Raw genomic sequence first — 17,219 nt, forward strand, 5'->3', positions numbered from 1 at the left:
TGGTGGCAGCCACGTCAGGGTCTCACTAAGATCCACTGGTGTCTGTCCTAAATAGCACAGGGATTTCTGATGGGCCAATGCTGAATCTGCATCGCTAAAAACTGCCTGACACTTACGACACGAGACGCCAGGCTTCCCTGTAACTACCGTCACAACAAATATGTCCAAACAATCAGTTGCCTTGTTCTCCGTCAACCTCCCACTGCTCTTAAATTGGCTCTCAGGAGACCGATCTTGTCTATTGGCTCTGGTGGCATTTGTAACAGAACCCATGTTGAAAGGTATCAATTTCTGTGCTTGTTGTGTTTGCAGCTGCTGCAGTACTCCCTGCAAATTTTGCTGATACTGCTGAAGTAGTGTTCCTGGGGACAAGCCAGCAGCAACTGCCTGTGAAAGTGCTACACTGTACGAAATAAAACCTGAATCCATACCGAAAAATGGTGGTACATAAGTAGGGGGTAACCCTGCACTACTTCCTGTTGGCATTTGGTGTGCATAATATGGTGGCAATCCAGACACAATGTGTGGTAAAAACTGACCACCAAGTAAAGCCACCTGATCAACTGCCAGAGCAGGGTGTAAAGTATGGATATCAGTCGGGTCTACTTTGCCATTGAAATATATACCTGGTTCGTGAGATACTGACTGCATGCTGGTAGGAGATCTCAAGAAATTATCACTTTCTTTCCTTGTCGATGCCCTTTCGGCCTTGTGTGTTTGTGCTCTCTCTTCCAGTATATTTTTTTCACTGGAGCTTTGAGCTGTTTGATGAGGCTTCTGTGGTAATGGCGTCGTTTGAGATGTTGTTTTCTCAGAAGTTTCCTCCAGCCGATGCGGAAATACTGTGGCTACTGTATTCCCAGGTATGGTTGCAGAGTTTAGCCCCGGAGAAGGCAATGGCTTATTTTGGGGGTTCAGCATCCCATCATTTGAAGAGGGTAGAGCTAAGGTGAAGGGGGGAGAGGGGGGCGGTGGGGGGGGGGGGGGAAGGGTAGATGTCAATAAAGTTTAGATAAAACAGGAAGGAACTAAAATGTAGTAAAATAAGAGGTCTCACTACGTATTTGCACAAACTGCTTCATGCAAGCTCACACACCAATAATATTACTCACCAGTGATTTGAGAAGAGTATCCAGTCAAAGATGAAGATCTGCCAATACCTGGCAGTTCTATGGGTGAAGGTGATGTGTCCGCCACAGAAGTTTCCATTTCTGCAGAAGATATCTGAGAGGTATCACAACCCTGTAGTACAATTGATGATTTTGAAAGGCCAAGTGCCTCATTGGATTTTTTCAAGCTTTTCACATCCTGCTGCCCCCCAACCTGTCGGAAACTTGCAGAGTTTAGGTAATCCTTCTCATGGTCCTGCGGCCAGCCCGCACTTTCCTTCACTTTTGCAATGTGGGTCACTGAGAAAATATGCTCCCGCACTGACAGTTGAGCGTCGTAGTTGATGCCACACAGCATGCACTCTGCCTTCGATGCTTCATAGGCTGGTTGCTCTAGCAGAAACTGCTTGTTATGGCTCGTTTTCGACTTCTTACCCTTAGCACGTGCATTTTGAAACCACACTTGGACTACGCCCTTTGGCAAGCCAATTTCATTACCCAACATCTTGCACTCGTGCAGTGTTGGTGTGCAGTAGTCAGAGAAGCAGATTTTTAAAAGTTTCAACTGCAGGTTGGACATCTGAGTTCGAAAACGCTTCATCCCACGTTGCTCTCCGCAGCTGTTGTTACAATTTACATCAGCTTTTGGTGTGGATGTGATGTTATTCAAAGATACGCAAGGAGAACTTGGGTCAGCATCACTTGATGTTTCACTGCGGTCGGCACTACACTCAAGCTCTGTGTCTTGTGAGCCGAGGTCTAAGGTAGAGCTGGTCAGAGCAGTCCATGAACGGTCATCTGTGCCTTGGTCAGTAAGTGGTGTAGTTGCAGCAGGTTCAGGTGGCTTTAAGTCATACAGGCCATCGTTGTCATTGTGCCCCTCATCACCAGTTGTAATGTCTGTGATGGCTGTGTTCACTGAGGATGCATCATCATTGTCAGTCTTGCTCTGTTCATAAGTAGAAAAAGCACATGATGCAATTGGACTTTGAGAGTCATCATTGCCTTCTGATCTGGTACCACCACTTCCACTACAACCATATAACAGTTGAAAGTCAAGTGATTTGCTTGGACAAAATGATAAATCCTCTTGGCGTGATGTTACATCGCAAGGTTTCAACTTATTTATTTCTATATCCTGGCTTTCATTATCCCCAGCAGAAGCTGAAGATCCTGAAGGATCAGTATCTGTCAGGAAGGCACCAGGTGTGCAAGCCAAGCTGTAACCAGCACGTTTTGCCTCACACCAGTGGCGTGACTTGATGTGAGTTTCAAGGGCTGTACGTGCCTTGAAAAGTGCTCGGCAAAATGGGCAGCGTCGATGCACTTGAGATGTAGCTACGGTACGAAACTGGCCCTTTCGTTCACGTGCCCGTGTGTTCTGAAACCATACCTGCACAACACGCTTCTTTAGCCCTACTTCATAAGAAATATGGTCCAGCATCTTACGTGTTGGGTTTGAATCCAACAAGTACTTTTGGTAGAGAACTTCAAGTTGTTCTGGGGTAATAGTTGTTCGTAAGCGCTTGTCCCTTGGTGGTTCCTCACCTCCACCATTGATTCCATCCACCTCATCTTGACTCGTATTCGAGTTTTCAAGCTTGCGCTTCATCACTCCCAATGTAGATCCAGACACCTGACTAGTGCTTTCAGCTGTAGAGCATGGCAGTGTTGAAGACGATGTAAAAGGAACATGAGATTGACCGTGACCAAAACTAGAACCTTGCAAGAACTGACCACTCATAAGTGACTTTACTGGATCCAACAGAAGCATTGGGGTTTCGAGACTCGGTTGAGTGTCGATTAACTGGGGAACAAAAGGCCCCGGAGCAGCAAGGAAATGGAGCCGCTGATGTTCTTGCCACACCTCGCAGGTTTGGAAAGTCATCTTGCACTGGTCACACTGGTATTTTATATTAACTTGGTCGTGGGGTTTCTGAGACATCTGAAAAGAATTGGAAAGGGAAGAAGAATTGGTGTTGGTTGTTGAAGCCTGCAGAGACGCTGGTTTTAGTGGCCTGTTTACTTCCTGGTTTTGGGGCTGCTTTATTTCCTGAAGGGACTGAAGTGCTTTCCTTTCCTTTGGTTTCTCATCCATTTTCTCTCCCTTTGGTTCAATTTTAATGAATGAGTCTTTGACCCAAGGCTCGGCTTTTTTCTCTTTTTCAGGCAAGAGCACAGTTGATGAGCTTATTTGTCCCCGTGTCACCGTCTCTCCAAATGATATCTCTTCAAAATCTTCTTCCATGTCTTCTACGTTTCCATCCTTCACACATTCTTCATCATTGACTTTGAAACAGTGCTTTTTGTGATGTACAACGAGGTCGAATAGATGCTGAAACAATCTGTCACACTTCTTGCACTGGTAACTTGAGTTACTCGTTTGAATGTAGCATTCGCTTTGATGTTCTTTTATATCCGAGTCCAAACCCTCTGTTTGGTTTTCATAGTTCTTTCGTGCTTTCTGCCGTGAATTCTGGAACCACACCACAATGACTCGTGCTGCCAAGCCTAGCTCCGATGAAAATTGTTCAATGTCATCATCCTTCGGGTATGCATTGGCATCGAAGAAATCCTGTAAAACACGGAGTTGGTGGTCACTGAAGCGGGTTCGTGATAACCTACGATTCATTGCATGGTCCGATATCACAGGCTCTGGTGTTATAGATTGTGTCTCCGAGGTCTTGAGTTCATCCAATGAGGTTGTTGGTGGGTTGTTGAAATTGTAGGGCGAGTCTTTGTTACGCTGCCTTTCCTTGAAGAGTGTATTGCGAAACCAATGTTTGATCACTTTTGGCAAGAGCCCAGACCACTCAGACATCTCCTGAATTTGCTCATCACTTGGCGAATTATTAATATTAAAGTGAGATCGAAGGATCACAAGCTGTTCATCAGTGATACGCGTACGTGGACGTCGACATTGTTGCTGTTGCATGAAGGTGGCATCAGAAAGCTGTTGTTGATACAATTCAGCAAGCTGAGGTGGTGGTGGCAGTGTTTCTACTGATGTCACAGGGGAGACAACCAGTCCAGACTGCATTGACTGTAATGTGATTGGTGGCATCATGAGCGAAGGAAACAAAGATAACTCCATATGTGAGGGAGGAAGGGCTAATGATGGTGGTTGTGGCATTCCAGGATGAGGTTGCGGTGACGAAGGTAGGGCTAATGACGGTGCTTGTAGCATCCCTGAATGAAGTTGTTGACTCGGACTAGGAGGTGTTGGTGGGTGTTGTTGTGGCTGTTGTTGCTTTTGTGGAACCTGCTGGGAAGGTGTAGGCTGTTGGGACAAGTCCATCGCAGGTAGTGGTAGAATAGGTAAAGAAGCAGCTTCAGCAGAGTCGTGTGCCGAAGGCTGGGGTGGTAAGAGTGGAAGTGATGTCAGTTTCTGTGGTTCAGATATCTCCACTGGGTATACCTTGTCATAGGTCTCTCTGTACTGTTTGGCATAGCATTCAAGCACATTGAAAGGTAAAAGATGCCCATGAATGTGCTCCTCGTGACTTTTGAGAATAAGGACATGTGAGAAGTGTTTGCCACAGGTGATACACTCTAGCTTATCCTCGTTCACTTTACTTTGAACCTGTTTTTGAGCCCATTCATGGTTCTCATTAAACTGAATGACCAACTCAAATCCAAAGTTCTCAAGAAGTGCTCGGGTAGCATTTGCACGAGAAGCAAATGGGATGCGTGGTGGAGGCAAGCATAGCTCTTGCATATGCATTATAACCTGAAGAATGTCTTTTGCCTCATTCCTCGGGATATTGACTAGCTCTCTATTTTCCTTAACTGGGCTCGCCTTTTCCATTTCCTGCTTCAAGCTTTGCTCGTCAACAGAAAGTGATACATTTTTTGGATTATTGGTGAATTCGGACACACTATCTTGTTCTACCGACTGCAGCTGTTGCTTCTGAATTGATTCTGATTGTGACTGCCCATTCATATCTTTTTCCAACAGAATGGCATGAGTAGTTGCCCTTGATGTGGACACTGGAGCAGTGGTTTGAGTGGTGGATACACCACAGTCTGTGTTTAGCTGATATTCTGTTCCAGAGATGTAAAATGGTAGCAAGAAAGGTTGTTTCTGTTGCTGCTGCAAAAGAGCATCCGGGTTAAAGTGATTAAAGGGAGGAATGAAAGTAGGATTAAAAAGCTGCGACTGAAACAGTGCTGCTTGATGATGGAACTCGAGCTTTGCCTGTGCTTGCAGCTGGGCCTGGAAATGTGCTTGTGCATGAGCTTGTGAAGACTGCTGCTGAGATAACTGTATCTGCTGCGGTGGTTTTCTTGCAGGAAGTTCAATTTTTTTCTTGCCGTCTTTTCCTGACTCCTTCGACAATGATGTGCTTTCACTGTTGCTGCAAGTTGTTGAGGCAGGACTATTTGAACTTCTGAAACCATTATGCAACGGCAACGATGCGCCGTTTTCAGTGGAGGTGGTCCCGACACCGACGGCTTCTAACTTTACGGTGCGTGCTCGTGTCTGATGCAGCACAGAGCGCATGTGAATTTCGAGCGTTGAACTCTGGTTGTAGGCTACATTGCAGGTACTGCACTTGTACGGCTTGTTGTTATTGCCATTGCTGTGATCCACATGGTTGCTTGGTCCGTTGGCACCGCTGCTGGCGCTCGCGTCCTCTGCGCTCGAGCCGTCTTGCATGGCTTTTTTGAGGCGGTGTAGGTGTGACACAGAGTTGTAGTGAACGAGCAATATGTTGTTTTGCGTGAAAGATTCTTTGCACACATTGCATTTGAATGGGCGGCCTGGGTCCAGGAACTTTTCCGTGGCAAAGCTTGAAGGTTGTTGAGGTGACGACGTGGCCTGAAAAGTATCAGGAGTACCATCATCCTGTCCTGAAGCATTGTCCGCGCCATTATTGTTTTCACTGGAGCTGCACTTGCTATTTTCCCCTTCAATCTCCTCATCTTGAAACTCAACGCAGGGTGACGATGCCTCTTCGTAAACCTCAGCATGAATAGGAACATCACTGTTAGTGCTCTGTAGACTGCCACAAAGCTGCTGCATGTGAACCTCCGTTAGCTCAGGGTGGCTTGCTTCGAGGTGCTTGCGTAGTGCCAGAACGGAACGAAAGCTTTTCTGGCAGAGCACACAGGACGTCGCAGCACGGATCACGTGATACTGCAAATGTGTTTGCAATCGTTCAGGTGTCTTGAAAGCAAGGCTGCACTGCAGACAGCGATGCTTGTAGTAGTGTCGATCTGAAACTGGTAGCTGTTGTCTCTTAGAGCTGCTTTCTGCACAGGTGCTCTTACCGGGGTTGTCACAGAAGATCGTTTGCGTTGCAGACCTTTCTGCAGACAAACTTGTCACTATTCCATTTCCTGCTTCAGCTTTCTTGTGAGATGTTGTTGCCTTTGCCAGGTTTTGAGTCTTGTCAACAACTGCATGAAACACAGGGAGCAAAGAAGGCATACAACATGTAAAAATATAATTCAAATAATAAACATTAAAATTCTCAATAAATAAATAAATAAATATTGAACTCTCTTCATGAAGGGGAAAAGCATACAATTTCATCTTCATGCAGAAAGCAAGGTCGGCATCACGCATCCCATTAATTTTTTACTGCATGAGTCACCTAATCCATTAGTGACAGTGACTGCCTAAATGACCTTGCATAAAAAATTCACATGGTTGGATGCAGAAGTGATTCTGCTGTAAAGCTGCAGCCGATCAAGACAGTGACGGATACTGTTTAAGCTCAATTCACAATGGCATGCGTGTACTTCCTTTACAGTCTTGCGTCATTTATGTTCATATCTCACAGGTTTTATATACCAAACGCATTTTTAGAATTCAAGTGCTCTGGCCAATTTATTATAGTACCACACGAAAGGTCCATCATCATGTACCTGCTTGACTTGCTGCCTTGTCATTCCCAAATGAGCCGGTTGGAGTATTTGCAATGTTCATATGTGTGGAAAGGTGTGCGGTATGCAGTGATCCGCCAGGATTTGACAACGACATCTGCATACAGAAACAAACAACATGGTTGAAATTGATAAAAAAATGCAATGACCAGACACCCATTTCAATTAGAGCTGATTTTTTTCATCCTGCATGGGACATTGGACATAACCGTATATCATAACAGCAGACACACTGAGACAAGAGGCAATGTAAATATGAGGGCAGTTCAAGGTCTTAACCCGACATCAACTCTTCTTCATCGCTGGGATCTTTGTTTATGCCAGAAGTTATTAAATAAATGGGTTTACTAGGTTTTGCAAAACGGAACCAGCATTTACCATGCAATATATCCAAACACGGCTTCGATGTTTGAGTCGATGCATTCATACTATGGTTGACACCCCAGGTAGTTGCAGCAGTTTCACCCTCACCTGAGCAGCAACTGTTACTTGCTGCTCAGGAAGCATTTGCACACCGTTACACTATTAACTCCATATTAACCATTAACTTTTCTGAAATACCGACTTCTTTCCTGGAAGTCCTAGCAGTGTCCGTGTATTATATATCTCTCCAACCACCCCCCCCCCCCACCCCCCTTCTCACGCCTCCTTCCCCCAAGCCCTCTTCCTCCCACAGATCTCTCGATGTCCCTGCTCTCAAATGTTGTACTTGTGTGCTTTCCCCTCTCTCCACATCTTGTCTCCCGCTCCCTTTATTATATGTCTTATGTGTCCGTTTGTTGTTGTTGTTTTTTGTCATTAATGTTAGCTCTTACACGAGCCTCGATCTTGTACACAAGAAAACAACAAAAAAACTCCAACGGTACTCGATAGAGCGCATACCTCCACCAGGCTGAACAGTTTACGTTTTGTATCCCACTGATAGACAGTGCTTGTGTTTTGTTTTTTTCACAGGGCAGGTGTACGTGTCTGGTGCTGTATGTAGTAGGGTGCGATGTGGTTTACCACTCGTTGCTTTTTCGCTACGGCTGCCAGATAGCTCTGCGAGCGAAAAGTAGGCCGAGTGTGTAAGCCCTTCCTTCCGGTACACAGCCTCTACACTTGCCAAGACTTTCAGACTACCTCCTAGTGGTGTACCATGGTAACGGTGCTCTTGAGAGCACTGGATAAATGTCTAGAGGATCTCGGAGTAGGTTGGTACCCTGGAGGTGGAGTGTGCATGGCCCTCCGTTGAGATGGTGACAGTGCCATGAGAAAGTATTCACACCCCTTGACTTTTTCACATTTTGTTGTGTTTCAGCCTGAATGAAAAAGGGAATAAATTGAGATTTTTTTTCACTGATCTACACATAATACCCCATAATATCAAAGTGGGAATTTATTTTTAGAAATGGAAAGTGGAAAAGCCTAAATGACCAATGAAATTGTGACCTAACCTAACCTAACCCTAACCCTAACCCTAACCTAACCCTAACCTAACCCTAACCCTAACCCTAACCCTAACCGAAAAATGCCGAAATAAAAAATGATTATTTTTTCCACTTTCAGAAGTGGAAAAATATATTATAAAAGGAGCTGTGTCTGTCTGGCTGTCCGTTTGTCGTTATAACTTGAGAACGGATTAACGGATTTCAATAAATCCGGCTACGGTGGATTCTGGTAACTCCCGGGAATGTTTGTGATCAAGATTTGTGTTTTTAATTTTTATGGGTACATGGCCACGCGTGTCGAAACTGCAAATACCAACACGTGACGTTGGTTATCCCTGCACGGAGAGCAGGATCTCCCAATAATCCTTCCACTCCCCCCCCCCCCCCCCCCCCATGGATTAGCCATCGCAGCAAAGATTGGTATTTCCATCAGCGAAGCGACGGGTCTTATATTCTAGTTTTTACAAAATAAAAAATGAAATGCAGAAATACCGAATTTACATAAGTATTTTTCAACCCTTTAGAATTAAACCCGGAGGGTTAGAAAGGCTCTTCTTCATTTTTGCCGGACCGACGGATGGAAGGACAAGGATGGCTTCACCACTTAAAATTGATCTCACTCCTATCTGCGCATGTGTGATTGGGACAAATTCAATCAAAAGTACTGCTAAACTTCAGGTTTGTTTTCCGATTCATGTTTGATTCGTGTTCAAAATACAACATTCAATTGAAATCTAGTTGTTCCTCTATCATAAAGTGCTGTTTGTCGACGGCCAGAAGTGAACTAAACGCTTAACCCCGCTTTTCGCTTTGCCTGCACGGGGTAATGATCGCTAATATTGATGGCGTGACCTGGTCTCGATACCGATGCTGCGAGGTTGACGTGTATAGCAATGACTGCGCATGCATTTGAACATTCCTGGTGGGTGATTGCAATGTAATGGGCCTTTTACCATAACATTTCGAGGAAAAAAAACAACTTTTGTCACGTTTGAATGAAAAAGATGTTGAGAAGTGATGGAAGGCGTTTTTATGGCGTCATGTATGATTTTGTTAGTTTCCTGGATAATTATTTTTACTGCAAGACTGTCAGGATAAACCAAAGTGAGAGAAATATGTTTGTCAATATTCCATTGTTTTTGAAGAAGAAGATTCTGCCTTTCTCTCAATTTATTTTTACTGCAAGACTGTCAGGATAAACCAAAGTGAGAAATATGTTTGTCAATATTCCATTGTTTTGAAGAAGAAGATTCTGCCTTTCACTCAAATATTTCGGCGGTTAAACTGCCGAAATTTCGGTGCAAATCTTTCATACCTGTATTGAAAATCGTGTTAATTCGTGTCGTGTCTTGAGGCCTTGTACAGTGTACACTGTACAACCTTGAGGCTTTGTTTTTCTCTCAGCGGTCCGTCGTTTGTGATCCAATAACTTTCGTTCTCTGTATTCCCAGTCTTTTCACCCATAGCCTACTTCCTTGTGTAAATCTCAACTCCAAAAAAAAAAAAAATACATTTCCTTCTCTGTTCTCATTCCTTTATTCATTCTTATTCGTTCGTTCGTTCTTCGACCACGTGTTTCTCCCCCATTTCCCCAGATAGTTTTCACTGTTATTAACCTTCAATGTTTACACTTTCCCCTCAAGTTATGTATTCCGTCATATTTTATAACACCTTTTTCTTCTTCTTCTTTAAAAGGCTGCTTTCGACTTGCTCACCAAATCAATTCATCCCCAAAAAAATATCCATCTCCTATAGTGCCTTTTTTCTACATTCCCTAAACTCTCCTGCACTCCATCCTCCATCCAGCGTCCTTAAACGTATTTTTAACTCGAAGGTCACAAGAAGCTCATTTTGCAATAAATGTTCGTTTCCCATAAATCGTACACTTTCTAAAATCCAATCTCACCCCTCCCCTCCAAATCTTCCCCATAACCCCTCCCCTCCAAATCTTCCCCATCACCCATCCCTTTCAAATCCCTCCCCTTGTCCCTTCCCTCCCAAACTCCCCCCTCACCCCTCCCCTTCAAATCTCCCCACCCTCATTGCTTCTCAATTTCCCCCCTCTCACTCCCCCTCCTCAAAGCGTCCTCCCCGCTTCTTCCCCCTTCCAACTCTCACCTCCATCTCCCCCAACCTTCTGCCTCGCTCTTCCCCCTCCTCAAATAACACCTCATTGTGCCTCACCCAATCACCATCAAACCTTTTGTCCGCCCCATCCTTCCCTTTCTCCGAGCTATTCTGAAATCTCTGACACACCTTCAACAGCTCTCCCTACCTCTTCCACCTCTTCCACATCTTACCCTACCCCTCCTCCCCCCTGTTCTGTATCTGATGCTCCCCCTTCCTCTTCATTAACGGTATGGACCTCAAACATCCGGGGCCTTCGTTCAAACTTAACTGATCTCTCCATACAGGTTGCTTCTGTCAAACCAGACGTGATCTGCTTAACAGAAACTTTCCTCCTTTATGATGTCTCTGATTCCTTAGTATCTCTCCCGGGCTACTCCCTCCTCCAGTATGATAGACCTGAGCCTCGTCCTGGAGGTGGGGTTGCTATCTTTATCAAAAACTCTCTTCCTCACTCGCCCTGCACTGCACTCTCTCCACCTCACCCCCAGGAATACCTCTGGCTACGGCTTCCCCTTCGCTCCCACCTCTTGTTCATATGTGTGTTGTACCGTCCACCAAACAGTGATGACTCCATCTACATCTCGCTGTCTGATAATATGGACCAACTTCTATCTACTCATCCCAACTCTCTCTTCCTCATATGTGGTGATTTCAACTGTCATCATGCCAGTTGGCTGGGTGTGGGTACCTCTCTCACCAGCCATGGCTCCTCAGCAAAGGACTTCTGCGACTCACTGGGACTGACACAATCTGTCAATTTCCCGACCCGGATCTCAGTCAACGGAACATCTTCTCTTCTGGACTTGGTTATGACTAACTTCTCTGAAAATGTCTGCTGCTCTTCTTCTGCTCCAATCGGATCATCTGATCATGTCCTTGTTAAAGTGGACATCTCTCTGACCATCCTCAGGGAGCCTGCTCAGCGTCGACGAGTCTGGCATTTCACTCAGGCCAACTGGCACGGTCTTCAAGCAGCCATCAATCATCTGGACTGGTCTCCCATCTCTACCACCTCTGACATCAACTCATCCTGGGAATTCTTCCAAAGTAAATTGCTCTCTCTCATGCACAGATTTATCCCATCTCGTCTTCAGTTGTCATACCCTTCCTCCCGTCCATGGTACACGGAATCTTGTGGTGAGGCTGTTGCCCAGAAACAACTTGCCTTCGTCTCCTGGAAAGCAAATCCAACGGAAGGAAATCTCATTTCCTTTCACAAAACCCGAAACAAGTGTGTGTCCACCCTCAGGAGAGCCAGGAAACAATATCTCTCCGTTCTCAAGACCGAACTCTCTTATCTGTCTCCCTCTTCCAAATCCTGGTGGCGTCTGGTCAAATCCGTTTCTGGTGTTTGTTCCCCCTCCATCCCCTCCCTTACCTCAAACGGCTACACAGCTGACTCCGCACGTGAAAAAGCTGAATGCCTCAACTCTGTGTTTGCCTCTAAATCTTGTGTCCCAAACCCATCCCTCTCTGTACCCACCATACCCAGTCATACCCTGCTGCTCCTGGACTCCGTGTCCTTTCCTCCTGACAAGGTGGAAAAGTTTCTGTCAACCCTCGACTCTGATTCTGCAACTGGACCCGACGGCATCAGCCCACGGGTCCTAAAATCCTGCTCTGCCGCTCTATCTCACCCTCTCTCTGTTCTCTTCACCCTCTCTTTTGCTCAAGGTCAACTGCCATCTGCTTGGAAATCAGCCAACATCACCGCTTTGCACAAAAAATGTGCAAAAACAGATCCTAGCAATTACAGACCAATCAGCCTTCTCCCAATTATCAGCAAAGTCATGGAATCCATCATTGCTTCGGATATGAAATCTTTCCTCTTCTCCAATGGCTTGATCTCTGATCATCAATTTGGTTTCAGAGCAGGGCACTCTACTCTGGACATGCTGCTTCTGCTGTCTCAACAATGGATGGAGGTCCTCAATGCCAAACAGGAAATTAGAGCTGTCTCCCTCGACATATCACGTGCCTTCGACACGGTCTGGCACCCCGCTCTGCTCACCAAACTCTCCTCCTTTGGTATCCATGGAAATCTCCACGCATGGCTGGCGGACTTCCTCTCTAGTCGTCGTCAATGTGTGGCCCTGAATGGGTTTCTCTCATCTCCTCTTCCTGTTCAGGCTGGAGTTCCCCAAGGCAGTGTTCTGGGCCCCGTGCTTTTTCTGGTCTTCATCAATGATCTCTCTGACTCTCTTGAAAATCCTCTCTATCTCTTTGCTGATGACTCCACTCTCTGCTGCTCCAATCCTCTTCCCTCAGATCGGCAGTCTGCAGCCTCCTCACTCTCTGAAGACTTGGACAAAATCACAGACTGGTCAAACAAGTGGAACATGTCTTTCAATCCTGACAAGTCTCACACTCTTACTATGTCTCTCCGAAAAGATCGACTGGACAACCCTCCTATCTACTTTCTCAACAATCCTCTCCAAGAAATTCTGTCGCTCAAGCTTTTGGGTCTCACTATCTGCCATGATCTTTCTTGGGAAAACCACATTTCCAAGCTGGCCTCCAAAGCCAGTCGCCGACTGGGCATCCTCCGTCGTGTGAAGTCCTTCCTCGGCACACCCGAGCTCCTCACCACATACAAGGCTTTCATCCGCAGCTCAATGGAATACTGTTCTCCCCTATGGGCCGGTGCTCCTACCTCACACCAAGCTCGGCTTCACGCTGTTGAAACCAAAGCTTTCAGAATTATTGGAATCTCCCGCGATGAAGCTATCTCTGAGGGCCTTTCACTCACTCACCGCAGCCAGGTAGGTGGTCTTTCTGTCTTCTACCGACTCCTCTCCGGCCTTGCACCCCCAGCTCTCTCTGTGCTCTGTCCCCCAAATATTCCTACAGGTCGCACAAGATCTGCCAGCAACCCTCTGATGGTTAAACTGCCGAAATCTCGGCTCTCTGCTCACCTTCACTCTTTCATTCCTCTTTTCTCCCACCTCTGGAACAAACTCCCTCACTCCCTTCAATCCCACTCCTCCCTCCAGGTCTTTAAAACAGCTGTTCACCACCATCTCTTATCTTCCCCCATCCAAAACCTTGATCTTTTCTACCCCCGCTAATTCACCCCAGATCCACCTTGTTTGAAATTCCAACTTCTTTCCTGGAAGTCCTGGCAATGTCCATATGTTTTATACCTCTCCCACCGCCCCCTTCCCATGCCCCCCCCCCCCCCAAAGCCCTCGCCCTCTCTCAGATCTCTCGATGTCTCCATGTCTCTCGGTCCCTGCTCTCAAATGTTGTGTTTGTGTCCTTCCCCCTCTCTCCCCATCTTGTCTACCGCTCCCGATGTTATATGTTTTATGTGTCGGTTTGTCTTTCTGTGTGATTAATGTTCGCTCTTTCACGAGCCTCGATCTTGTATACAAAAAAAATAAAAATAAAAAAAAAAAAAATTTATTTTTACTGCAAGACTGTCAGGATAAACCAAAGTGAGAAATATGTTTGTCAATATTCCATTGTTTTTGAAGAAGAAGATTCTGCCTTTATCTCAATTTATTTTTACTGCAAGACTGTCAGGATAAACCAAAGTGAGAGAAATATGTTTGTCAACATTCCATTGTTTTTGAAGAAGAAGATTCTGCCTTTCTCTCAAATTATTACCTTCGCAAAAGCGGAAGGTTATGTTTTGATCGCTGTGTATTTATTTGTATGTCTGTGTGTGTGTATGTTAATCGCATAACTCAAAAAGTATTCAACCGAATTGCATGAAATTTGGTGGGATGATTGGTTATTATACGGGACACATTTGATTAGATTTTGGGAAACAGATTTGCTCAAATTCTGACTATTTTTAACTCGATCGTATTTCACTCAAAGTTATGAGCGACTGAAGAAGAAGATGTCCATCCAGGACGTCATCACTATAACGCGATCTCCCGCGATCATTTCAACCTCAAAAAAAATTATAATTGCAGATTTGACAATAGATGAGGCATATTAACAAACGAATGAAACAGATTTGCTCAAATTCTGACTATTTTTAACTCGATCGTATTTCACTCAAAGTTATGCGCGACTGAAGAAGAAGATGTCCATCCAGGACGTCATCACTATAACGCAATCTCCCGCGATTGTCCCTACACTGTTCTGTTCCCTACACTCCCATGCCAAGTACAGAACAGTAGCTGCGGCGAAGGTATGCGCTCTACCGAGTGCCCGTTCTAGTTTTTACTGCAAGACTGACAGGATAAACCAAAGTGAGAGAAATATGTATGTCAACATTCCATTGTTTTTGAAGAAGAAGATTCTGCCTTTATCTCAATTTATTTTTACTGCAAGACTGTCAGGATAAACCAAAGTGAGAGAAATATGTTTGTCAACATTCCATTGTTTTTGAAGAAGAAGATTCTGCCTTTCTCTCAAATTATTTTTACTGCAAGACTGACAGGATAAACCAAAGTGAGAGAAATATGTATGTCAACATTCCATTGTTTTTGAAGAAGAAGATTCTGCCTTTCTCTCAAATTATTTTTACTGCAAGACTGTCAGGATAAACCAAAGTGAGAGAAATATGTTTGTCAATATTCCATTGTTTTGAAGAAGAAGATTCTGCCTTTCTCTCATTATTTTTACTGCAAGACTGTCAGGATAAACCAAAGTGAGGGAAATATGTATGTCAACATTCCATTGTTTTTGAAGAAGAAGATTCTGCCTTTGTCTCAAATTATTTTTTACTGCAAGACTGTCAGGATAAACCAAAGTGAGATATATGTTTGTCAATATTCCATTGTTTTGAAGAAGATTCTGCCTTTGTCTCAAATTATTTTTTACTGCAAAACTGTCAGGATAAACCAAAGTGAGAGAAATATGTTTGTCAATATTCCATTGTTTTGAAGAAGAAGATTCTGCCTTTGTCTCAAATTATTTTTTACTGCAAGACTGTCAGGATAAACCAAAGTGAGAAATATGTTTGTCAATATTCCATTGTTTTTGAAGAAGAAGATTCTGCCTTTATCTCAATTTATTTTTACTGCAAGACTGTCAGGATAAACCAAAGTGAGAGAAATATGTTTGTCAACATTCCATTGTTTTTGAAGAAGAAGATTCTGCCTTTCTCTCAAATTATTTTTACTGCAAGACTGACAGGATAAACCAAAGTGAGAGAAATATGTATGTCAACATTCCATTGTTTTTGAAGAAGAAGATTCTGCCTTTCTCTCAAATTATTTTTACTGCAAGACTGTCAGGATAAACCAAAGTGAGAGAAATATGTTTGTCAATATTCCATTGTTTTGAAGAAGAAGATTCTGCCTTTCTCTCATTATTTTTACTGCAAGACTGTCAGGATAAACCAAAGTGAGATATATGTTTGTCAATATTCCATTGTTTTGAAGAAGATTCTGCCTTTGTCTCAAATTATTTTTTACTGCAAAACTGTCAGGATAAACCAAAGTGAGATATATGTTTGTCAATATTCCATTGTTTTGAAGAAGATTCTGCCTTTGTCTCAAATTATTTTTTACTGCAAAACTGTCAGGATAAACCAAAATGAGAGAAATATGTTTGTCAACATTCCATTGTTTTTGAAGAAGAAGATTCTGCCTTTGTCTCAAATTATTTTTTACTGCAAAACTGTCAGGATAAACCAAAGTGAGAGAAATATGTTTGTCAATATTCCATTGTTTTGAAGAAGAAGATTCTGCCTTTCTCTCAAATTATTTTTACTGCAAGACTGTCAGGATAAACCAAAGTGAGAGAAATATGTTTGTCAATATTCCATTGTTTTGAAGAAGAAGATTCTGCCTTTCTCTCAAATTATTTTTACTGCAAGACTGTCAGGATAAACCAAAGTGAGAGAAATATGTTTGTCAATATTCCATTGTTTTGAAGAAGAAGATTCTGCCTTTCTCTCAAATTATTTTTTACTGCAAGACTGTCAGGATAAACCAAAGTGAGAGAAATATGTTTGTCAATATTCCATTGTTTTGAAGAAGAAGATTCTGCCTTTGTCTCAAATTATTTTTTACTGCAAGACTGTCAGGATAAACCAAAGTGAGAGAAATATGTATGTCAATATTCCATTGTTTTGAAGAAGAAGATTCTGCCTTTATCTCAAATTATTTTTTACTGCAAGACTGTCAGGATAAACCAAAGTGAGAGAAATATGTTTGTCAATATTCCATTGTTTTGAAGAAGAAGATTCTGCCTTTATCTCAAATTATTTTTACTGCAAGACTGTCAGGATAAACCAAAGTGAGAGAAATATGTTTGTCAATATTCCATTGTTTTGAAGAAGAAGATTCTGCCTTTATCTCAAATTATTTTTTACTGCAAGACTGTCAGGATAAACCAAAGTGAGAGAAATATGTTTGTCAATATTCCATTGTTTTGAAGAAGAAGATTCTGCCTTTGTCTCAAATTATTTTTTACTGCAAGACTGTCAGGATAAACCAAAGTGAGAGAAATATGTATGTCAATATTCCATTGTTTTGAAGAAGAAGATTCTGCCTTTATCTCAAATTATTTTTTACTGCAAGACTGTCAGGATAAACCAAAGTGAGAGAAATATGTTTGTCAATATTCCATTGTTTTGAAGAAGAAGATTCTGCCTTTATCTCAAATTATTTTTTACTGCAAGACTGTCAGGATAAACCAAAGTGAGAGAAATATGTTTGTCAATATTCCATTGTTTTGAAGAAGAAGATTCTGC

The 17,219-nt window shown here is 43.4% G+C and overlaps 1 protein-coding gene across 1 annotated transcript in view; it reads right to left on the reverse strand.

Annotated features, from left to right (window-relative positions):
• The window catches only part of LOC144890801 (zinc finger homeobox protein 3-like), a 42,990-nt gene that overhangs the window by 729 nt on the left and 25,042 nt on the right, over positions 1-17,219 (reverse strand). Inside the window, exons 4-6 of the mRNA XM_078772638.1 lie at positions 6,984-7,098; positions 1,113-6,512; positions 1-944 (exon numbers count right to left, since the gene is read on the reverse strand). The exon at positions 1-944 is cut by the window's left edge and continues 729 nt beyond it. Of these exons, the coding sequence (XP_078628764.1) occupies positions 1-944; positions 1,113-6,512; positions 6,984-7,098 (6,459 nt within the window). The remainder of the gene's footprint in view (positions 945-1,112; positions 6,513-6,983; positions 7,099-17,219) is intronic.

Source organism: Myxine glutinosa, chromosome 2 (assembly GCF_964187855.1).
Source record: "Myxine glutinosa chromosome 2, kmMyxGlut1.1, whole genome shotgun sequence".
Taxonomy (NCBI): domain Eukaryota; kingdom Metazoa; phylum Chordata; class Myxini; order Myxiniformes; family Myxinidae; genus Myxine; species Myxine glutinosa.